The sequence below is a fragment of the Oryx dammah genome, unplaced genomic scaffold (genome assembly GCF_014754425.2).
Source record: "Oryx dammah isolate SB20612 unplaced genomic scaffold, SCBI_Odam_1.1 HiC_scaffold_13, whole genome shotgun sequence".
Classification (NCBI taxonomy): domain Eukaryota; kingdom Metazoa; phylum Chordata; class Mammalia; order Artiodactyla; family Bovidae; genus Oryx; species Oryx dammah.
This window is the reverse complement of record NW_024070197.1, coordinates 39,568,946-39,592,327: the sequence shown is the minus strand read 5'-3', so window position 1 is coordinate 39,592,327 and position 23,382 is coordinate 39,568,946. Positions and strand designations below refer to the sequence as shown.

General features: G+C 55.3%; 1 protein-coding gene across 2 annotated transcripts in view; it reads left to right on the top strand.

The window, feature by feature from the left end:
• CPNE2 (copine 2) overlaps positions 1–23,382 on the top strand; it is a 52,929-nt gene that overhangs the window by 25,430 nt on the left and 4,117 nt on the right. For both annotated transcript variants that reach the window (XM_040253930.1, XM_040253929.1), the window contains 11 exons: positions 234–308; positions 2,121–2,192; positions 3,571–3,654; positions 3,943–4,032; positions 5,021–5,119; positions 5,539–5,625; positions 7,931–7,990; positions 9,865–9,998; positions 12,055–12,109; positions 16,955–17,006; positions 18,471–18,604. In XM_040253930.1, the coding sequence (XP_040109864.1) occupies positions 234–308; positions 2,121–2,192; positions 3,571–3,654; positions 3,943–4,032; positions 5,021–5,119; positions 5,539–5,625; positions 7,931–7,990; positions 9,865–9,998; positions 12,055–12,109; positions 16,955–17,006; positions 18,471–18,604 (942 nt within the window). The remainder of the gene's footprint in view (positions 1–233; positions 309–2,120; positions 2,193–3,570; positions 3,655–3,942; positions 4,033–5,020; positions 5,120–5,538; positions 5,626–7,930; positions 7,991–9,864; positions 9,999–12,054; positions 12,110–16,954; positions 17,007–18,470; positions 18,605–23,382) is intronic.

Genomic DNA, 23,382 nt, shown 5'->3' with positions numbered 1-23,382 from the left:
CAGGGATCGGACTGCCTGAATTCCAACCCAGCTGTGAGACCTCGGACAAGTGTCTCAACCTCTCTGGGCCTCAGTCACCTCAGCTGCCCAGTGGAGCTAGCAGTGGTGGCAGGCAGTCTGTCTCCCACAGAGGGGATCCCACAGGGGGAGGTTTTAACCTGCTCCTGGCGTGGAGTGTTGTGCTGCAAGCAGTGCCTGTTGAGTGTTTTTCTTTCCCTCCTCTCTCCCTCCAGATTGTCTCCAGCAAGAAGATCACTCGGCCTCTGCTGCTGATGAATGACAAGCCTGCGGGGAAGGGCTTGATTACGGTACCAGCCCCCGTCCCGCTCTCTAAAGGCACCCTCCGCCACCGCCTTCCCCACCTCCAACCCGCGCTGCCCATTGCCCTCCCCCATCAATGGGCTGCTTCACTATCAGATAATAACCAGCTTTGTTTGGAGTAAAAAGGCCCAACTTACAACTTAGCAACAGGTCTCTTAGCAACGGGCTCCTGGCTCCATATATGATGCGTCGGGGCTGCCAAGCTGGGGGGTGAGGGGGACTGCCAGGGGTCCCCACGGCGTCTTCCCGGGCTGGGGTGCTCCTACCCCTCCCTGCATCCCCTCCTGGCCCTGGCCCCTGCTGTCCTCCCTTGGGGGGTCTTTCAGGAGGTTTCAGGAGCTCCTTGCCCCTCTTAGCTTGGCTCATGGCTGCAATGCACAATGATTCCTCTGATACGCAAAGATTCAGTGATGCACAGTGATCCCTACGCTGCAGGGTGATTCTTGCGATGCACAGGCCCTTTGAGCGGATGAGCTCTTTGGTCCTCAGCCTCTGGGAAAGCAGAGTCTGCTTCTACAGAGGAGGGAACAGAAGCCCAGAGAAAAAGTGCCCCAGGGCGGTTCAGCCAGTGAGCTTCTCTCCTGGCTTGTCCCCCTTCAGAGCCTGTGACGCCAGGGAAACTGGCCGTGCTGGGAGGAGGAGGGCTGTACCTGTGTTTCTTCACTCATGCAGCATTAGTTGCCTGCTCTGGAACATTCCTGGCTCCCCACTGCCTGTGGAGCCGTGCGTTCTGGGCTGGGAGGGACCCAGCAATCTCAGCTGTTTTTTTACCCCATTCATGGCCATGGGCCTGAGTTCAGGCATACTGAATTCTAAGCACGAAGTGAAAGTGTTAGTGGCTCAGTCATGTCCGACTCTTTGCAACCCCATGAACTGTATAGCCCGCTAGGCTCCTCGGTCCATGGGATTCCTGGAGTGGGTAGCCGTTTCTTTCCCCAGGGAATCTTCCCTGCCCCTCTCCCTCCCAACTGGGGATCGAATCTGGGTCTCCCAGACTGCAGGCAGATTCTTTACTGTGTGAGCCACCAGGGAGCACTTACCCCGGGCTCTTATCCACTGTTCTGCCACCTTGAATGTCCCCTCCCAGCCTCCTCCCACCTCTTAGGGTGCAAAACCTCCCCATTTAAGTGCCTCCACTGGTCAGCTGTCCTCCACATGGAAGCCAGCCCAGAAGGACCCCACCCAGCTGGTGTCCCTCCCCCAGTGTTTCCAGCAGCTCCCCTCCAGACCTTGGTACCCACCTCTTTTGAAATAGGGGTAATGATAGGGCCTACCCTACAGGGTTGTTGAGCAAGGTCTCAGCTGGAGGGGAGGCAGGAGAGAGGGGCCTCCGGCCTGGCCTCTGTCCCTGGTCCTCAGAGTCAAATAGCTCGTTCAGCAGGTAGGGCTATCCTAGAGATGTGGGAGGAGAGGGAGTCCTAGCCGAGAGAGCAGTGGGGGGATGAGGAGACCTGGCAGGCTGTTCCCCTACCCAGAACCTCTCCCCAGGGCTCTAGACCATCCCTGTGTCTGATCCCCGCTTTGTCTCCCCCACCATCTCATTCCTATCTTGAGCCACGTTGGGATTACTTTCTGATTCTCAGATCCAGATGAGTTATTTAGCCCCATTTTCCCGAAGATGGAAACTGAGATTTTAGGAAGACAAGAGGCTTATGCCAAGTCACAAGTCCTCTCCCCACCCCGCCCCACCCCGGAGAATTGACTGCTAGGGCATCCCATGTCCACCCTGCCTGAAAGGAGGTCGGAGGAGGGAGTCTTGGAGACAGGCCTCAACCCCCAACTTTCCTCTGGCCTTGCAGATCGCTGCTCAGGAGCTGTCAGATAACCGGGTCATCACACTGAGCCTGGCGGGCAGGAAGCTGGACAAGAAGGTGAGACAGGCAGGGGAGGGGGTTCTCTATCAAGAGGCACCAACCCTCCCCAGCTCTGGGGTTGTATGGCCTGGGACTTCCGGCCACCACCTTCCTTGCCCCTCCAGGGACAAGTCCATCGCACACGGCCCTGCAGGCCACTCCAAATTAAGACTGCTTCACCATTGAGGTAGTGAGTTTCTTATCACTTAGAGGTATTCAAGACGTGGCTGGAAGCCTACTCATTGGGGGTCCCCATCTCTGTAAATGCTTGGGTCTTTACAATAAACTACAGGATCCCACCTAATGCATCCGTAGCCCCCTGATTCCCTGACCTCACCCCTTCCACATTCCCTGCCTTCATTTTGTTTTAGTCAAATCAGCCTCTTCACTGTCTGGGATTAAACCAGGCACCCGCCTGCCTCAGGACCTTTGCACTTGCTGTCCCTTCTGCCTGGGATGCTTTTCGCCCTGAATTTTTTCATGACTGGCCCCTCCCTCACTTTCATCAGGCCTCTGCTTATAATGTCACCTTCTAATTAAGCCTTCCCTAAAGGACCGTGCAGAGGTCCCTAACCTTCCACCCCTCTCCTCCTTTACTTGTCTCCTTATCACTAATTCCTGCCTAGTGTATATTATTGTTATTTGTGTGTGTGTGTGGTTGCGCTGGCACTTCGTTGCTGCTTTCTCTAATGGCGCTGAGCAGGGGCTGCTCTCTAGCTGTGGTGCTGGGCTTTTCTTGTTGCGGAGCACGGGCTCTGGGTGTGTGGGCTTCAGTAGTTGCGGTGTGCAGCCTTAAGTTTCTCCATGGAATCTTTCCCGATCAGGGATCAAATTTGTGTCCCCTGCCTTGGCAGGCGGATTCTTATCCATTGGACCACCAGGGAAGTCCCAATGTATGTTATTTACTCAATTGTTTTACGTCTCCCCCTTCTTGAATGTCGCCTGTTATAGAGTCCACATTTTCTTAAATGGAGTTTTAAAGAACTCTTCTGCTAGGATAATTTGCTTTTATTTTTTCAGAACCCCACTAAAATAAATTAAAATCCCATTTTGCTGGGTACCTCCCCCTGCCCTGAACATTCTCTCTCTGACGTCCTGCCCCACCTGAGATGCTGGAATTGTAACTTCTATAGGCTCCAGGCCTCCGGCTCTCTGAGCACAAGCTCTGGTCACCCCAGGATGGGGCGATTTCTCCTGGGGATGCTGCTTGGTTCCAGGAGGTTGCTACTGCCCGGGTCTCTGCTGAACCCTGCAGAGGCTGAGGGGGTGGGGCCAGCAGCTCCCGCTCCTGATGCTGGGGTGTGGGGTGGGGTGGGGAGACAGCTGGGCCACACCCCCACCCCATCTGAATCCGGTAGTTATGCCTCCCTCACCCACATCCTCCCGCTTCCTCCAGGATCTCTTCGGGAAGTCGGACCCATTTCTCGAGTTTTATAAACCAGGAGATGACGGCAAGTGGATGCTGGTCCACAGGACTGAGGTGGGTGTGTGGGGCACCAGGAGTCTCTGAGCCAGTGGGCCTGCAGTCTGGCCACCCTGACAGCTCGGGATGGGACCAGGCAGGCACATCGTACAGTGCCCAGGAAAACCCCTGATGGCCCCTAAGGACTTGCTCCCTCCTCGTCACGGGGGTGCTCACGTCCATCCCCAGAAGTGTGGCTGTGGGTCTCTCCACCTTGCCTTCCCCTTGTCCCATTGGGTTGGCCCGATCCCAGAGCACTGCCACCCCTGGGTCCCAGCTCACCCCTACCTCCTCACTGTCCTGCAGGTGATCAAGTACACACTGGACCCTGTGTGGAAGCCATTCACTGTGCCCTTGGTGTCCCTGTGCGATGGAGACATGGAGAAGCCCATCCAGGTGTGTGAGGGGGGGCTGAGGGAACCCTGCTGTCCACCCTGCCAGCTCTGGCCTCCTGGTCACCTGAGGCTTCCTGGGGATGCCTTGGCAAAGCTCTTTCTTATTAAGATGGAGAAAGAACCGATGGTGGGGAGGGGCAAGAGACCTGAGTCCTTGTCTCAGGTCTGCCTGACCCTCTGACTGATCTGGGCAGGGCCCTCATCTCTGTGAACCTCTTGTTTAAAATGGGAACAAGTGACTGCCCTGTTCTTCCTGGAGGGCTGTGTGCTGCTCGCTAAGCTAATGAATGCAGAATCACCTTGGAAACAACCAAGTGTTGTCTCTGTGATGAAGATGGTGATTACTAGTCTCTAAAAGCCCTCAGTCCTTGGGGCCGGGTCTGAGAGCAGATGGGGTGGGGCAAGGCAGCAAGGCCGTGTAGGGACCTTCAGACAGGGCACCAGGAAACTGGGTTCTGGTCCTGCCTCTCCGGCTGCCACTGTAAGACTTTGGGCCAGTGCTTCCCACTTGGAGCCTCTGTTTACCCATCAGTACAGTGGGTACAGTAATTCCTGCCCTCCTTCTAGGAGTGTCATGGCAGCTAAGTTAGCATATCAAGCTGGGACTTTTTGTGTCCATCTCAGGAAAAGAAGGACAAGTCTAGGGAGGACTCCAGGCCACGGCCCATGAGGCCAAGTGAGCCACAACCCAAGAGTAGCAGCCCAGTGTCAGGAATGTGGGGTGTGCAGCTTCCTGCACCAGAGGGAGGAGTCTCCATTACTGGAGTGGACACCCTTTCTCCTCTTCCCAGCAATTATGGAAGGCTTCCTGTAGGAGGCAGTTCAGGAGCTACAGTCATCACCCCAAGCCAGGTAGTCAGATCTAGAGAGGGAGAGGGAGGCACCACCCCCCCCCCAAAAAAAGACATGGGGTTTGCTCAGGAAACTGAGAGGAGCTGTGAGTTCCTGCTGTGGGCAGCTCTGGGGTGACCTCGCTGGATCCCCTGCAGGTTATGTGCTATGACTACGACAACGACGGGGGCCACGACTTCATCGGTGAGTTCCAGACCTCGGTGTCACAGATGTGTGAGGCTCGTGACGGTGTCCCGGTAAGATGTGCACAAGGGCATGACCCCAAGACCTCCACATGGGGACGGGGAAGGGGCAGGAGTTTTTGAATCAGGGGCAGGCGGGGGCTCAGATCCCACCTCTCTGCCTTATAACCTTGAGCAAGACGGTCACTCTCTCTGAGACTCAGTTTCCCCATCTGTCGAGCGGAGGCAAAAGAGTAGAGTGGGAATTACATGAGATTATATAGGTGGAGTGCATAGTGAGCCCTCAGGAGCTATCCATCTGACTCCAGGCATGAGCTGGAGCCCATGGGTGGCAGGAACCAGTTCTGGGAGGGCTTCCTGGAGGAGGTGTGCTAACCCTTGGTCAATGCTGTAGAATAGGTTCTGGGGCCCAGGGGAGGGTCAGTCCCTGCAGAAGCCCCAACCTGAGCTCTTTCTCCTTCTGTGTTGCACAGCGGGAGTTTGAGTGTATCAACCCCAAGAAGCAAAAGAAGAAGAAGAACTATAAAAACTCAGGTGTCATTATCCTGCGTTCCTGCAAGGTGAGTCAGCCTGGGTGGGCATGGTGCAGGGGCAAGGTTTGGGGTCACACAGAGAGAGATATCACTGCAGAAGAGAGAGAGCACTAGGTGTGGAGCCACCAAGTGAAGTGAAGGGAACGGTGCTCTGTCGTGTCCAACTCACAATTTGTGACCCCATGAACTATACAGTCCATGGAATTCTCTAGAATACTGGAGTGGGGAGCCTTTCCCTTCTCCAGGAGATCTTCCCAACCCAGGAATCAAACCCAGATCTCCCCCATTGCAGGCGGATTCTTTACCAGATGAGCCACAAGGGAAGCCCAAGTATACTGGAGTGGGTGGGCAGTGGAGCCAGCAAGGCCTGGGTTCAAATCTTGGTTCTGCCAGTTCTGTCCTCACTCTGAGACCTTTTGAGCTTAACCTCTCTAGGCCTCAGTCTGCTCATCTGTGGAATGGAAATGTTAACATGATTAAGCATATAAAGTCTCATATCCTGTTCCTGTGCCGAGGTCAAGGAGGGCATGAGATGACCTTCCAGGGTCTCCTGGTTGGAGGGTAACTGTTGTTGTTTAGTTGCTCAGTTGTGTCCAACTCTTTACCACCTCATGAACTGTAGTCCTCTGTCCATGAGATTCTCCCAGCAAGAATACTGGAGTGGGTTGCCATTTCCTCCTCCAGGGGATTTTCCTGACCCAGAGATAGAACCAGCGTCTCCTGCACTGGCAGGGGTATTCTTTACCAGTGAGCCACCAGGGAGGCCCAGGGTAAATGTAGGGAGCTGCTTTTTCCCAGGCTTGTCCCCTGCGTGTTCAGCATCAGAGAGGGAGAGAGCACTGGGCCGGGGCACCCTATCCCCTGGCAGTGACATTAGTGAGAGCTCAGGTTCCTGCCCTGTGGTCTATCTGGGGCCACCGAGGCCCACAGTGACAATGTTCATACCACTGTGGCCAGGCTGAGGCCAGGGGCCAGGCCCCCTGGATGTCTGGTGGCCACACGTCTGCTGGAATCGGGTGGGATGTTAAGGAAGGCAGCACCAGCCAGGGCAGCAGGGGCCCTGAACACCAGGCTTGAAGGTCCCTGTCACTTGCTCTACCAGCTGGCAGCCCCCAGGCCTCAGTTTCCTCACCTGGAGACTAAGAGTTACGTGAGCATCCGTGCGGTCACAACGCAGCAGCACCCTGTGACAGTGAAGCTGGTGGGTTGCAGCATCGTGATTTCAGGTCCTTGTTTCTGAAACTTGGGTCACTCACATCCCCCTTCTGCATTTCTGGCTCCCGCCTTAGTATTTTTTGTATTCAGCCCCCCTCCTCCTCCCATTTTGGTGTCTTTTTTACTTAAAAACATTTATTTTGCAAGGAACCCTTCTAACGTCACCAATATTGGAAGGCCAGTATCCTTTGCCGAAAGGAGACAAAGACCATCCAAACTATGTTTTAACAGCTTTAGTAATTTACAGCAGAAGGTCTTGATCTGGTGGCCTGGCCTCTCTCTGTTCCAAGTCGAGGTTGGTAAGAGCTAGAGAGCCTTAGGGACCAAATGGCAACAAATTGAGGCTTTCTTTGTCATGTAATTGGGCTTCGCAGGTGGCTCAGCAGTGAAGAATCCACCTGCCAGTGCAGGAGACGAAGGTTCAGTCCCTGGGTCGGGAAGATTCCTCGGAGGAGGGCACAACAACCCACTCCAGTGTTCTTGCCAGGGGAATCCCATGGACAGAGGAGTTTGGTGGGCTGCAGTCCATGGGGTCACAAAGCCTCAGACACGACTTAGTGACTAAACAGCAGCTGTCATATAATTGGTAGTTGTTACTGACTGAAGCTCCAGTACTTTGGCCACCTCATGCGAAGAGTTGACTCATTGGAAAAGACTCTGATGCTGGGAGGGATTGGGGGCAGGAGGAGAAGGGGACGACCAAGGATGAGATGGCTGGATGGCATCGCTGACTCAATGGACGCGAGTCTGGGTGAACTCCGGGAGTTGGTGATGGACAGGGAGGCCTGGCATGCTGCGATTCATGGGGTCGCAAGGAGTCGGACACGACTGAGCGACTGAGCTGAACTGACTCTGGGCCCTGGGACACTGTGTGGGCTTACTGTGCATCTGTGTGTGTACAGATGTTCCACCAGTTGGGAACCGTTGCTCCATTGTTACAGAGGGATTTGGGTTCTGTGGTAATCAGATCAGGTGCATCTGCTTTTTGCGGCCTCCTTGACCACCATCCGGGCCCAGAGTGACAGCTCCCCAAAGGCTGTTGTGGAGAGCATGGCCAAGTGAGGGCCGGCCCTCGGGTGCGGGGTGGGGGCCCACTGACCTCTCTGATTTCTTCCAGATAACCCGGGACTACTCCTTCCTGGACTACATCCTGGGAGGCTGCCAGCTCATGTTCACTGTAAGGTTTCCACCACCCCACCCCACCTCTCCCCTCCCCAGTGAGGATCCTCCTGAAGGGCTTGAGCTATGACTTCAGCAGGAGCGACTTGGGATAGACTTCAGGAAGGACTTTCCCAGGGCATGGGCTGTGTCTGGTCCAGAGGAGACGGTATGGGTGGATGGGTCTGAGTCAGGGCTTCGCTGCAGGTCAGAGCCTGGATGCTCAGCCCTGAGCATCACTGGTTAGGCTGCACTTCTTCAGGAGGGAAAAAAAGCCAGTTCTTTCCCATTTCCTTCCTACCTCATCTGCTGCACCCTTCCCGTTGCTCACTCAGCTCTGTCCACACTGATCCTCACTGCTTCCCCACGCACCAGCTCAGCTCTGCTCTGTCTTGGGGCTTTGTGTTTGCTGTTTCTCCTGCCTGGAACACTCTTCCCCAGAACCTTCTTGTGTCTGCTGCCCTGCAAGCCGTGACACAAGTCACCTCCACCGAGGCCTCCTATTCCTCTCTGTCCCATCTCCTGTTTTAGTAACTTCAGGACACATGCCACTCTGAAATTTTCTCAAGTATTTTAAAAAATTTTTCTTCTTACTTTTTGGCCACACCACGTGGCATGTGGGATCTTAGTTCCCCGACCAGGGATCAAACCCACACCCTCTGCAGTGGATTCTCAAGTATATTTCACTCTCCCTGCCCCACTAGTGACTGAGTGTGGGGCTGCTGTTTTGTTTCCTCTCCACCCTCGAGGTATCACTCAGTATCCAGCATGTAGCACATGCTTAGTAAATACTCACTGAGAGAATGAGTGGTCACTCTGCCGGTGGCCTGGAGTGTATGCCCCAGACTTGTCCCATTCCTCACCCAAAGGGAAGCCTCGGGACCAGGGGAGAACCTGCAGAGGTCCTACCCTCTGCCCACTTCCCACGTAGCCTCCCCGCTCTCCATCACCACCTCTAGACCCCATGGAGGCTGGAAGTCATCTGCAGGACTCTTAGGAGGCAGGGGATTGGTCTTGTTGACCTGTAACCCTGATAGTTGTCATAGCCCCCCTACCCCGCAGAGAGGCCAGGCCCTGCTATTCCTCCTGTGTTCACTCAGCAGACTATACCAAGCACCTCCTGTGTGCCAGGCCCCAGGCTGTGCCCCTGCAGTGGTCCCTGGCTGATCCCAACTGAGTCCTCTGGTAGCCATCTCATGCCCTGGGTCTCTCTCTGGCTGGGCAGCCTTGCCCATCCCTTCTTGCTCCCATCCAGAGGCTGGGTTGGGAACCCTTAGGGCTGAGAGAGCAGGTGGAACTCAGTATCCTCCCCATCCGCCAGTCTCAGTCCATGTGGGGCACCTGCCTGGTGCTCTGTGCTCCGCCGTGGACCTGGCTCTGGGATCATGCATCTTACCTGCAGGGAGCATCCAGTGTGACTAGATGTGCAGGCATTGCCCTACCAGCCAGCCCCGGGTCCTGGTGCCCCTTGGAGATCTGAGGGACAATGGGGAGATGGCCTGGTGTGGGGGCGAGGTGTCTGGAAAGGCTTCAGTGGGGCAGTGGCATCTGAATTGGGCCTGAAAATTGGAGGAGAATGAAAAAATGGCCTGGCTCTTCAGGTAGAGAGAACCTCATGAATGAAGGCCTGGAAACGGAACTGAGACAGGGAAAAGGTTTGGGGCTGTAGGTTGGTTTTATGTCACATCTAGGCAGTAGACTTTATGCTCTGGCAATAGGGAGCCATAGATGGCATTAGAGCCAGAGGAGTGACATGGTCAGTTTCCAGGTTTGGGATCATCTTACGGAAGGGGGGTCAGGGTGGGGTGATGAGTGGGGTTTCCCATGTTCCATCAGCCTCTCTGTTCCCTGGAGTCAAGATAGGGAACTGGGGTCTCTGGCCTTTTCCTGCAGGTTGGCATAGACTTCACAGCCTCCAATGGAAATCCCCTCGACCCTTCCTCTTTGCACTATATCAACCCCATGGGCACCAACGAATATTTGTCGGCCATCTGGGCGGTTGGGCAGATCATTCAGGACTATGACAGGTATGCTTATGAAGGGCCTGTGATGGTCGGCTTAGGCTCCATCCATTCCAGGAAGCTCAGTTGTCAAAGCTAGAAGGGACCCAGAGGTCATCAAACCTAGGGATGGGTAGCTCAGGACATGCATGTCCTGTGGCAGACATTGCTAATCAACTGCTGATCTCTTACCAGCTGGTTCTAGCTCCATCCTGAGATCCTTCTCCACACTGTACACCACGCAGCCAATAAGAAAACAAGTCAAGACAGAAAATGAAACTCATTTGCTCTTGCTGCAACCTCCACTGTTAGAGCTGGAGAAGAACAGGCCTAGAGTGTGGGGAGAGAATTTATCACACAGATCAGGGAACTGGAACCCAGACATTCCGATTCCTGCACCTGCCCCGTAATGGCCTAACAGTCTCACTCCTGTGGGAGACTTCAGAGAGGCAGCCCGCCTGCATGGGCCCTCAGCCCGTGACCACGCTTCCTAGAGATCTTTGGTTGGGAGGACAGTGGAGAGTCAGTGAAGGAGAGCTGTATAGAGAGTGTGACCACTGACAGGATGGGCCACATGCAAAGTCGAGAGGGCCTTGGAGGATCCAGAAGTTGCTTGAGGGTCATGGTGTCATTTTCACAGATGGTGTTTGTCGGAACGTCCAGGTGAGAGGGTGGAATGACCAGGAGGCCAATACGTGGGAAGTGGGTCCTTGAGATTTGGCAGGCACAAGAGCAGGCTTGGGAAGTCTGTCTGCACTTGGCCTTCTTGAGAGAGGCACCTTGAGGACCAGCTTCTGACTCCCAGGAGCTCAGGGTCTAAGCGGTGGCTGTGACCCCAGGCCACATTAAGAGAGATACAGCAAGCAGCGCAGGGGAGGTGGAAGTCCCCACCTGCATCTTTGGGTGGGGAAGCCTACCATTGCCGCTCCAGAGGCCCTTGTATCCATCTGCCCAGACCCTTGTATTCACTGGGCTGTCTCATGGGCATTCAGATGCAACTGGACACCTGTGCCACTCACTGAAAACCCTTTGCTTCCTTTATTTCCCTCACCTCCCCTATCATTCCTTCAGGAAATCCTTTCGTAATGTACTTGAATCCAACCTCTTCTCCCCACTCCGTGGCCACCAGCCTGTTTGAGCCACCATCACCTCCTGCCCAGAGTGACTGAGTCAGCAGCCCCCTCACTGGTCTCCCTGCTTCTGCCCTAGCCCCTGACAGTTTGTTCTCCACACGGCAGCCACAGGTTTCCTCAGTAAATACATGCTGAATGAACAAATGAGACATGGTCCCTGTGCTCAGGGAGTTCCCACTGGAGGAAGAAGACAGGAAATCACTGCAGTTCCCAGAGACCACTTTATGTGTGAGGCAGGAGCTATGGGTGCACCAAAGAGGGAGGCATCCTGGGGTCTCAGGGAAACCCACAGAGAGACGGGGCCATTTGAATTGGGCCTTAGAGGATGAGTGGGAGTTTGCCACCGGGAAGAGATTGGGCAGAGGTATTTCAAGAAGGGGTGCAACAGGGCTGAAGCTGAAACCTAAACATAATTCCCCTATGTGTTTGGGGAAGAGCGAGTAGCCAGTGACTGGGAGTGGGGAATGAGGGAGGGCTGGTAGAAGAGACTAGACTCTTGGAATAGGTGAGGAAAGGTCTTGAATGCCAAGCCAGTGTTTTCACTTTAGAATTTTTCCCAGTCATAAACAGGAGGCAAAGAGACAGCCAGTACATTTCAATTGCTTCGTGACTGTGGTTTAGTGGTCTCCAAGGTCCCAGTTTGAGAAGGATCTCGACAAGGCACTCAGGCCTATTGGTTAGAAGTGCTGTGATTGATTAGCAATGTCTGCCATAGGTGTAGATGGGGGTGAAGACTCTAATTCACCAGATACGCAGAAGTGGGTTTGGAGATCATTCAAACAGAGCTTTTTCTAGAGGCGGTGAGGTTTTTTTTTTTTTTTTGTCTGTGGAAGTGTGTACAGCAGTGTGGGCCCAGCCCTGGGGAGGGGTTAGGGAGGGTGAACATGGGCAGAGGAGGCCCCTGCCTGGTTGTCTCACAGTAATTATTTTTTTCTCCTTTCTCTGATTAGTGATAAGATGTTTCCAGCTCTGGGCTTTGGGGCACAGTTACCCCCAGACTGGAAGGTAAGTGGAGCCAGATTGTTTCCTTTTGGCTGAGATGAAGTTTTTGTATATGGCCTGTCTAGAATCTGCCTTGGAAAGGCTGGGCTGGGGCCTAGCTTCCCTGCCTTCTCTTGTTTATCCCAAACCCACACTCATTTCCCATCCTGAACCTCACACAGGTAGTAGAGCTAGAGCAGGGAATAAGTTATCCTACCTACTCCCTGGCACCCAGTCACGTGGGGGAGATACTATCAGATAAACAGGTTAAGTATGTCCTTTATACTGCCCAGGGCTTCCCTGGTGGCTCAGCAGTAAAGAACCCACCTGTTAATGCAGGAGACACAGGTTCAATAATCCCTGGGTCAGGAAGATCCCTTGGAGTAGAGATTGTCTACCCACTCCAGTATTCTTGCCTAGGAAACCCCCTGGACAGAGGAGCCTGGCGGGTTACAGTCCATGAGTTTGCAGAGTAAAACAACAACAAATATTGCCTAGGACATACTTATAATAAAAAATTATCCATTATATACCTGAATTTCAAATTGAACTGGGCATTGTATACTCTGTCTGGCAGCCCTAAAGACAGGCAGTGTCATCAGTGCTGAAATGGGGCAGCAGTCCCTAGAGGAGGGCCCCAATCTGGCCTGGGGGTATCAGGGAAGGCTTCCTGGAGGAGGCATGGTCTAAACCAAGAAGGGAAGGGAGAGTAGGAATTTGCAGAGTGACTTGAGGTGGTGGTGTGGCAGGTAGAGTGTTCAGGGCAGAGAGAAGAGCCTGTGCAAAGTCTGGGAGATAGAGGAAGCAGGGTGAGTTGGAGGAACTGATAGAAGGTAGGCGTGGTGAACTCTCCATGAAAGATGGGCAGGATAGAGAGAGATGCGGCTGAAGAGGTGGGGAGCCAGGCATGCAGCAAGCTGAGTGGGTCTACGTGCTACTGGCACTCTGAAGGCCCACTCTGGCTGCTGAGTGGGAGCTGTCTAGGGTGATGCTGGGCAGAATGGAGGGATGGAGAGAGAGGCATTAGCCATCACTGGTGAAAAAGAACAGAGGCTCAGTGACTTGTCCAAGGACATCTTCATAACAGGAACCCTGAATTCCAGCTGGGCAGGTGGACTCTCAAATCTGTTCTCAGAATGTGCTACCTTTCTGATGAGAAGCCTGGGGGTCTGAGCACAGAGGGCTCCTAAATCTACATTATGTCTCAGCCAGTGCCCTCTCTTGCCTGCCATCCTGTACCATGTGCTGTTTCCACTGAGTATTCCCCTCTCGTCCTCTCCCGGGAGGGCAGTTTTCAGCTAGGACTTCAGGGAGTGGCTCTGTGGCATGCTGGCCATCGTGTGGCAGGGGACAGGATACTGTGGGGCCAAAGCTGGGCCTCTGAACAGACAGTGATGCCGCTGGGGGGAGGGCAGGCTGGTGCGGCCAGACCCGGCTTGAGCTCGTTGCTAGGACACCAGCCAGCTTTCAAAGAACTCTGGCTGAATGAGATGTTTTCTTGCGCAAAAGCCTCCTTGGAAATGTCACAGGGCAACTCTGGGGAGGGTGGGCGTGGCCAGGCCGGAGTGCCCAGCAGTGCCAGGAGGGCTGCCTGGGCGAGGCGTGGAAAGGGCAATGCTCTCCCCTCCTCCCCTTGCTGCTGGAACTGGCCAGGCCTGCCTCCCGGCCCCTTACCTTTCCTCTCAGCTAACTTGCCGTGGCACATGAACCTTCCTTTGTTCATTCCCACCTCAGGGCCTTTGCATGTGGTCTTCCCCTGGCCTTAGGCCCCCTTTCACTGACTTCCCATGCTGCTTCATAGCCTAGAGGTCATTTCCTCTAGGCAGACTTCCTCAGGCCTCTCCTGCCTGCCCTGGCGTTGTCCTCCAGCACTTTGTGGGCACTCTATGCTGGTTTTCTCATTGTCTCGGGGAGGCTCAATGCTCAGGGAAGGCTCTTGGTTTCCTTCTTGCTGTGTCGGGCTCCAGGCACACACAGTGTGCAGTATGTGACTGTGGACCATAAATTTGGGGCCTGGTGGCCTGAGCAGACAGAGGTGTTGGTTCTCTGAGTGGGAAGTTGGAAGGAGCTAGAAGAAGCATGTGACTCAGTGGTCTGCCCTCAGGACCTCAGTCCCTGCCTGGGTCTGGTCCAGGTGAGCACAGAGAAGACCCCTGTCCTGGGTAGTGGTGGAGGGACTGACCTTTCAGGACGAGCCAGAGTTAGGTGAAGAAAGGGATTGGGCCAAAGGATTGGCCTGTGCAAAAAGGCCTGGGGTGGGAAAGAGCACAGTTTAGGACTCTTCCCACTTTACAGATAGGGAAAACTGAGGCTCAGGGAGGATGATCACTGAGGTTCTTTCAACCCCCTATGTGGCCCCAACCCACTGCCCTGCCAGGACCAGAGGGAATGGCCTCTGAAGTAACTCAGGACCATGGGCTGTGCCCAGCCAGGTGGGGACAACGGAGCCATTGATCATCAGAAGGCAGTAGAGTCCCAGAACAAAGCTCTGTGGCTGGCCAGTCCCCAGGGGCCCCTAATCAGCTTGAGGTGGCCTCCAAGAAGCTTGTCGTGTTTGTTGGCATTTCTCAGGCAAACCAGGGCAGCAAGTGTGGGAGGAGGCTGGGCTGCCACAGGTAGCATGAACTCTTATCCCTGGATCCAGTCCTGGCTCTGCTCTAGCTCTGGCTCAGTCATGTGACCTGGGTGTTCCTTGGGCTTCTCTGAACCTCAGTTGTTCCACCTGTGAAATGGAGCTGCTGGGTGGAACAGGTGACCTGAGAGGCATCCAGGGTAGACGGGCGATCTCCCACAGCCCCATCCATTTGACCAAAGGCCCTACTCTCCCCTAAATAGAGGAAAAGAACAGGGAACGAAGAATGTGGATGGCTGAGAAAATGGAATATTAATCCATTCCTGTCAGGAGGGGGCTTTTCCCCCTTGGTCTCTAAAATCTCCTAAAATCTGATTTTGCAGGAAGCCAGCCCAAGGGAGACTTGTTTCCCTGGCAACCATTTTCCTCTCTCAGCCCCCTTCTGTACAAGCCCCCCTCTTAATCTCTGTAGAGGCTCATGAAGTTTCCATGGCAACAAGGACCTCCAACCCCCACACCTGGAGCCCAGGCTGGGGACAGGGTGAAGAGGGCCCCTGGGCAGGGGAAGGGCCCAGGAGGGACATCAGGGGAATGGCTCCATGCCAGGCACGTAGGGCTGAGGGGGCAAAGAACAGAAAAGCCCATTCCCCTGAACGGGCCAGAGTCTGCTGCTCAGGCCAGCAGACACAGGGCAGTGCTGGGTTGAATTCCCCTCCCATCCTGGTCCAGGAGGGCTCTGCAAGGTCAGAGATCTAACCAACCCTTTTACCCGGCTTGAGGATCCTAGGCTTCAGGCCTCTTCTGCTGTGTGGTCTTGGTACCCGACTTCTTCCCCGCTCTGGGCCTCAGTTTACTTGTGAAGTGGGGATGTTGGACTTGGCAGGGGCTTCCAGCACCTTCACTGCAGTGTCTCGGAGCTACAGCATTTGTCTGGAGTTGTGTGTCTGGACTGGAACATTCCTCCAGCAGCTGAAGGCGGTGGTCCCTTCCCCCAGGCATTTCTTCACCCTCCTATTTATACTCAGGAGAGGAGCACCTTCTCAGGTTAGTGAGTTTATATGAGCGCAGGCGACAGCCCGACTTCAGTTCTGGTCCTAGCACTCCTCTTCGGTAGATGTGAGACCATGGAATCATCTGGTCCATTTTGTCTCAGTTTTACATCTGTGACGGGGGGTGATACCAGACCTTTCTCTGGATTGTTGTGAAGAACGAGTGAGGGGACTGCTGGCAAGGTGCTGGACATGGGCTGCAGAACCCAGTTCTCAGGGAAAGGGCTGTGTGGGGTCTCTGGCTGGGAGACAGTGGCAGGGAGAGAAGGCAGACCCTAACCTCCACCTGAGCTCTGGGCCTCCTGGGCTCCTGGGTTCTGCAGCCACCGCAGTCTTACCCACAGCCCTGAATGGGGTCTGGTTATGGGTCCCTGTGTGGGCCCGCAGCTTCTGGGAGTGTGCAGGGTCACTTTGGTGACCCTCCCAGGCTCGAAGCTGGGTCTGCAGGAACCAGGACAGAGCTCTCTACTCCCTGCCCTCCTGGCCCCATTACGTTTCCCGATCCCCCGGTCCTGCTCTGTGTGGGTTTTCAGCTAAGCCCCAGCTTGGCTCGCTGGCATAAGGTGGGCTTTCTTCCAAGCACTCGTGCTTATTAGTGAGATGGGGGAAGGCCCTAGAGGCCTGAAGAAGGGGAATTCTAGTTATGTGAAAGTCTACCGTGAAAGCAGGTGGCAAAGGAGTGCTCCAGCTGCTCCTTGAACCCGTCACCCTCAGACACATCTCTGCCTATTCAGGGCTTCTTGAGTTGGGCGAGGAGGCAGAGACAGCCCTGGCCCCCCAGAAGAGGTCACGGTGGTGTAGAAGGATCTGGGGGCTTCCCAGGTGGCACAGTGGTAAAGAATCTGCTTGCCAGTGCAGGAGATGCAAGAGACACGGGTTCAATCCCTGGGTCGGGAATATCCCCTGGAGTAGGAAATGGCAACCTGCTCTAGTATTCTTGCCTGGAAAATTCCATGGACAGAGGAGCCTGGCGGGATGTAGTCCACAGGGTTGCAAACAGTCGGACACGACTGAGAGAAGGGTGTCAGTTTCTTCTGTTTATGAAGTGGAGGTGGTTGGGCCTCGTGGTCACTCAGAGCCAGCAATAGGGGTGAAAGCAGATGCAGGGGGGTATCACAGCCTTGACCTGGGTTCAGGCAGCAAAGAGCCAGTCTCCCTCAGAGGGAGTCTTGCTTGGCAGCGGGTGAGCCTGCCTGGGTCCAGGTATAGGCCAGGAGGCTCTGACTCACTATTTTCTCTGCATTTCAGGTCTCCCATGAGTTTGCGATCAACTTCAACCCCACCAACCCCTTCTGCTCCGGTGAGTGTCAAGCCCCCTGCATCAGCCCTGGTCTCCCTGGGTGGAGAGAGGGGCAGAGTACAGCTTTCTGTTTTTCACTCCTCTCCCTATCACACTTGCTCAGGATGGCAGATGGGGAGAAGCTGGAATTTGGAGTCAGGTGGCCTGGCATTCAGGGCCAGCTGTGCCCTTTCCTGGCTGTGTGAATTGGAGAGGTCACTGTACCCCACTGGGCCTGTGCCACTTCACCTGCCCCAGGGGAGGGAGCTCACCTCACTGAGGAGTCGGGTGAGAATAAAGGGAAGTGTTGACAGGAAGCCCTGTGTAGATCAGGAGGAAGTGAGGGCAGCAAATTACACACCTGCCTCTCCCCTGCCTCCTGCCCTCACGGGGAGAGCCCAGCCATGTCCTGCCCCACCTGGGTAGGGGTGCTGGGCAAGAGGGAGGGGCAGGCAGTGAGCGTGGTATCTGTGCTCTCCCCACCCCAGGCCTCAGAGGATTTCTGAGCCTCCCAGAGTCAGTGAAAGGAGGAGATGGCAACCCACTCCAGTATTCTTGCCTGGAGAATCCCATGGGCAGAAGGGCCTGGCAGGTTATAGTTCATGGGGTCGCAAGAGTCGGACATGACTTAGCGACTAAACCATAGCACCCACAAGAAGACCTTGCCTATTGTAGGCATTAAATATGATAATGTTAAAAAAAAAAGAAACAGTGAAAGAGAAGGGGTTTGGAAGAGGGTGGTCCCTGACCCCATGAGAGCTTCTAGCCTCAGCTGGCTTCAGATGCAGCATCTGCCTTCCCTGGGGATCCCTGAAGCTAGGTCAGGTTTGTATTTGGGAGGGGACTGTATCAGGTTACCACCTTAGGGATGATGCTGTGACTCAGAAGCCATGGGCCTCTGTTGGCTGGAAGTATGGTCCTGTCCTCCAGCTGGGGTCTGTCTGATTTAGAGCAGACATTCTGTCCATTTACCCCATCTCTGGCCAGAGGCTTTCTGGACAGGATGGCAGGGCAGGCAGTATTCTTAGGCTTGTAATGGCAGCTATTTACAGAGCACCTTCTGTCTGCAGGGCTGTGCAAACCTTAGTCCCCTCACCAACGCTGAGAAGCCATGGCGTATGCAAAATGGACCCCCAGATGGCTCCCTGGGACCCCAGAGTGTCACTACAGGCTCTGCCCACTCCTTCTCCAAGAGGAGCCTGCTAGACCCCCTCCTGCCAGCTTCCCAAGAGTGGAGATTACCAGCCCCTTTAACAGGATCAGAAAGATTTAAGTACCTTTCTCCAGGCCCCATGACTAAGAAGTGGTAAAGGCAGGATTGGAACTCAGGTCAGACTCCATGTTCAGGGCTCTTTATTCCACCCTGGCCCTACTCTCTGGGAGCTTCCAGTACCCCAGGGCCCGGCGGGTGGGGGGCAGCAGAGAGTGGGTGCAGGGTCAGGGAGGACCAGGCTGATCCAGAGCCTTTTCTTCTCCCTGAGGCAGGTGTGGACGGCATCGCCCAGGCATATTCGGCTTGCCTGCCCCACATCCGCTTCTATGGCCCCACCAATTTCTCTCCTATTGTCAACCATGTGGCCCGGTTTGCAGCCCAAGCCACGCAGCAGCAGACAGCCACGGTGAGTAGGTGACCACTGGTGTGGACGTGCAGGGTAGGGCAGGCACCAGCTGAGTGTTCTGCCTCTCTGTGTCCTAAGATCCTAGGTGAGCCCGGTGTCTCTCCACTTTTAGTTTACCTGCAGGGATGGAAGGGGTTTGGGGCAAGCTTGCCTTGGTTCTGGCTTCCTCGAGCACAGACTCCAGGACAGAGAGCCATTCCGTTGTTTGTGCTTAGCAGAAAATAGGGTTGCGATTATTGGGAAGTGCCTTCATGGGCAGAGGGAAACCTGGGGTCCCTGCAGCTCCCTTCTCACACTGAGGGCTTTGGCACTGTCTGGCCCAGGTCTGGCGGTCAGTGACAGGGCTGCCGTGTGGCATCTGGAATATATGGCAAACAGCTGTCCTGGGCATTGTGCATCCCAGCCGCTCTCTTTCCCAGCTCCAGGCCCAGTGCCAGTGTTGGGGTCACCGAGTCTCCCTCCCCTGCCGTCCACCAGGGCTTGTGATGTGAGTTGCGGGGTCTTCTGCCACAAGTAGGCTGAGCCAAGACTGGGAACCGGCACCCGCTTTGGGGGGGTGGAACCTGGACTGTGATTGAGGCATGGGTCCAATTCCCACCTGACCAGGTCCCTGAGCCCCTGCCACAGTCCCAGCCCTCGGTGGAAGGAGGCTTCCTTCTCCTCTGGGAGGAAAGGGTTTGCTGCACAGGTGCTGCAGTCTCTCGACTGCCCTTTTCACTCTGCCTCCACTCGCCGGCTGCCCCACTGCCGTGGCCACTGCCGCCTCTCCCTGGTCCCCGCGGGCCCATGCCCCTTTCTTCACTTGCAGTGACCATCCCACTCCACCTTGTTCCTGCGCCTCAGAGACAGCAGCTTGTCTCCCAGCAGATCCTTTGTTCTGCTGTCTCCTCCGCCTGGAGGTTGTTCCTGACGCTGGCTCCGTCCCATCCCTCAGCGTCCCCTCAACTGCTGCTTCCCTGAACACTCACTCGAGCCTCTCTCCTGCCTTCTGTTTATTCCTGTCTTGACTCTGATGGTGGCGGCAACATCTCCTTCACACACACTGCGTTTCTGTCTATGGTGTGTCTCCCGCATTGGACCCTCAGCCCTGTGAGGCTGCGCAGCGTGTGTGTGTCGTCTCTCATCTACTCCGGGGCCTGTGCTACAGCAGACACTCGTGTTCAAGGAATGGACAGATTTAAGTTGGCCCCAGTCGTGTGCTGTGCACACGAGGAGCTGGGAGGAGGTGACTCAGCCAGGGCCTCTCTCAAAGGGAAAGGGACCAGGTCCCATTCGGACTCCCTGGAGGAGGGAGGCACCTGCTCAGGAGGTAGAGGTTGATTTCCCAAAGATGGAGGGGAGGTTATGAGAGAAGACGAGACCGGTCAGCCTGGGGAGGGCAGGACAGCAGTACGTGGTCTGACTGACTGGGAGGCAGCAGAGGGTCTGTGGGAAAGGGGGTCCTGGGGTCAGCCTGCCAGGGTGTGAATCCTGCCCCTGCCTGTTCATCATTGTGTGACCTGGGTAAATCACTTACCCTCTCTGAGCCTCGTGTGTACCATGAGAATAGTAATAGGACCTACCTTGAGGTGGTGGTGTTAGGATTAAAATGTGATAACACACCAGCTGGGAACCAGTGAGACCTGAGAACGAGGAAAGGCAGCAGAGGGTCCTGGGGAGAGCCCCCAGGCAGAGGGGACAGCAGGTGCTGGTGACGGACAGGAGGGAGGTCACTGCATGAGGTCAGCTTGAAGGAAGGTGGTCCTGGTCGTTTCTGCTCCAGGGAGCATGACCTGCTCTAGTCCTGGCCTTGGTGGTAGCAGCCGATGGCTCTGAGCCTGTTTCCTTTATGAAGCGGGACAAGTAAGCCCACTTGAATGGGAGGTAACTGGGGAGGACCTGCGAGTTGCTTTTTTTATGTTCCTAGGTTAGAATTGGAGAGGGCAGAGGGAGGGCAGCCCCTCACCTCACACACCGTTTGGATGCCTGCTGCTGCCGAGGCTGCTGTCCCGCCTAGTCTTTTATCTGCCTGGACTCACTTTCATAGGGATGGAAGAATGGCATGCATTCTTGTTTAAGCGTAAAAAATGGGGTGGAGCAGGAATGGAGCCCAGGGTTCTTTTTGGGCTCTTCCAGCTGCTGAGTAAGGACAGGAGCTGAGGTCCTGAGAAGGGGGCCAGTACCCGCTAGAGCCTCAGTCTGGAGAGGCTTGGGCCCTGGGGATTGCCAGGAAGGTGTCTTTGTGTTCTGGGAAACAACTGCCGAGGGCACTCACAGGGAAGAGCTTGGCCCTTGCTCTGAGCCAGTCTTAATCCTGACCAGTCCTAATCCTCACAATACCCCAGCCCCTTTCGTCATGACCAGGTCCTTCCAACCCTGGCTCCCTCACCCTGGGGAAGCACTGTCACCCACCCTAGGTGTGACCTCGGGCCAGCATCTCTGGTCTGCAAGAGGCCCCTCCCACTCTGCTGTCCAAGAAGACCTCCTGCCTTCACTCTGTCCATATGACTGTACCGAAGGTGGGGCTGCCTGATGGTTCAGCCTCAAGCTCTGGGGGCCCACTGACCTGGGTTACATCCCAGCTCCCCCACTTCTTGACAGTGGGACTCAGAGCAGGTTGCTTAAGCTCTCCGAACTTCGGTTTTCTCACCTGTACAATGGGGATGATGGAACACTGCCTGCCTAAGGGAAGCACTGCAACGATTCAAGCAGATCGGCATCCAAACTGCTCAGCACAGAGGCTGGCGCTTGACAGCCCCTAATCAACGTGGGTTGGTGAATCTTCTGAGGACATCTCTTGGGCTGGCAGTTGGTGATGCGAGCTCATTTAGGCCTAAAGCAAAAGGAAGTGATCTGTGCATTACCTGATGCTTTTGAACAGCCGCTATTTGGGAAACACTTGGTGTGGCTTCATCCTCCCTGTCCCCGGCACACGAACATGCATGCACACCCACGCACAGGAAATCAAGAGCAGGTGGTGGAAGCATCTCTCCGCGCTCTCCCATTCATTCACACAGCTCAGTTCTACAGTGTGTGTTCCTGTGCAGCACTGGGGAGACCATGATCCCAGGCTGTGGCCTCTGCCCTTCCAGGGCCAGTGGTCTAGTGGGGAGCTGGGCCAGGAGACAGCAGCTGTAATGGTAACAGATTAAACCTGTGATGGCAGAAGCACAGGATTATAAAGGTGGCATCTACCCCAGACAGAGGGCTCAGAGCTGGCTTCCTCGAAAGTGATGTCCAAACTGAGACTTGGAGGCTGCTTAAGGGTTGGTCTCACAAAGAGGGTGTGTGTGTGTATGTGGAGTGTCCCAGGCAGAGCGAACAGAATAGGGCAAAGGCTTGGAGGTGTGGTGTGTGGTGTAACTGAAGGAAGGGGTGTGATGTAGGAGGGGTGGGTTGGGGTAAGGTTGAAAGGTAGGCCAGGTCCCAGAGATGCCTTCTAAGCTAGTGAGGAACCTGGACTTTCTCTTGAGGGCAGTGACAGTCACTGAAAGATACTAAATTTGGGTGGGACCACAGGGCTTTTACTGTGGAGAGCTCCTCATCCTCCCCTCTGCCCTGGGCCTTCCCATCCATGGTCCATTGCTGGTTGGCTGCCTAGGCAACCAGTGTCCTAATGGTGGGTGGGGCAGGGGTGGGGGGGCGATCTGGAAGCAGTCAGCACCCTGGGAATCTCCCTCCACTCCCCAGGGCCCTCAGCTGCCAACTTCTCATAAGTAAGCTAGGAAGGAATGAGTGCAACTTTCCCGGACTCTGCCTGGAATTCTGTGGTCAAGTCAGTTTCATATAAATCAAGTCACACGTTAAATGTGCTGGGGGAAGTGGCTACTCACAGCCTGAGAAACCTGAAAACCTCTTGGGTAAGGGCAAGATACACTCCATCTTTGTAATGTGTTGGGGATCTGGGTTTGACCTGGTGGCAGCTGGTCATGTTTATAGAGCACGCACAGGGTGCCAGGCCCATGAGATACTGAAGGCCTGGGGGGAGGGGCTGCCCTGAGGAGCTCTTAGAGGGCAGGGAGGTGTGTCCAGAGGAGCCCTCCCCAGGGGGTATTCACTGGCAGCAGAAGCAGAGCTTAGGCCTCCGGGGAGTCTCGGCGCTGTGGCTGGGGAGAGTTCCCAGGCAGGAGGTAAACCAGGAAAGGCACAGAGGTGGGAAAGCTTGGGGTAGGGAAGACCAGGACTGTCTGTGGGGACAGCAGAGGCCCCACCCACCTCCTCCTGCCTGACTCCTCCCTTCTTTCATCCCTTCCACAGCATCCTTCCCATCTCTCCTTTGATGTCTTAGGGATGGGATCGTGGACGCCTGGGGTTGGAGTAGACTTTCAGGCTCCTGGACAACCTCATTTTTGCTTGGGACAGGCATGAAGCCCAGGACTTATCAGCGGCATTTCCAGTGCCAAGGCTGGCCCAGGCTGTTCCCCGGCAGGCCCAGCTGCACAGATGCTGAGGCTGGGCACATAGGTGTGGGCACTGTGGGTGTCTGGCTGGTGCACAGGAGTGAGGGTTGGAAGTCCCGTGCCATGCCTCTGGGCCCTACCCTAGGTGGCTGTCCTGGACATTCAGGCCTCCTGACACTGGGGTGCTGGGGGAGAGGGTGCAGAAACCTTTGCCCTGCCAGTCCCCACTAGTGGAGAGACAGCTGCTGGCCACTGATACCACTGTGGCAAGAGCCCCAGGCTTGGGCTTGAACCTCGACTATGCCCTTCCTGGCTGAGTCCTTGAGCAAGTCAGTGACCCCCTCAGCCTGTCTCCCCATCTCCAAAAGGAGAATCCCAGTGTGAAGGTGACAGGGAAGG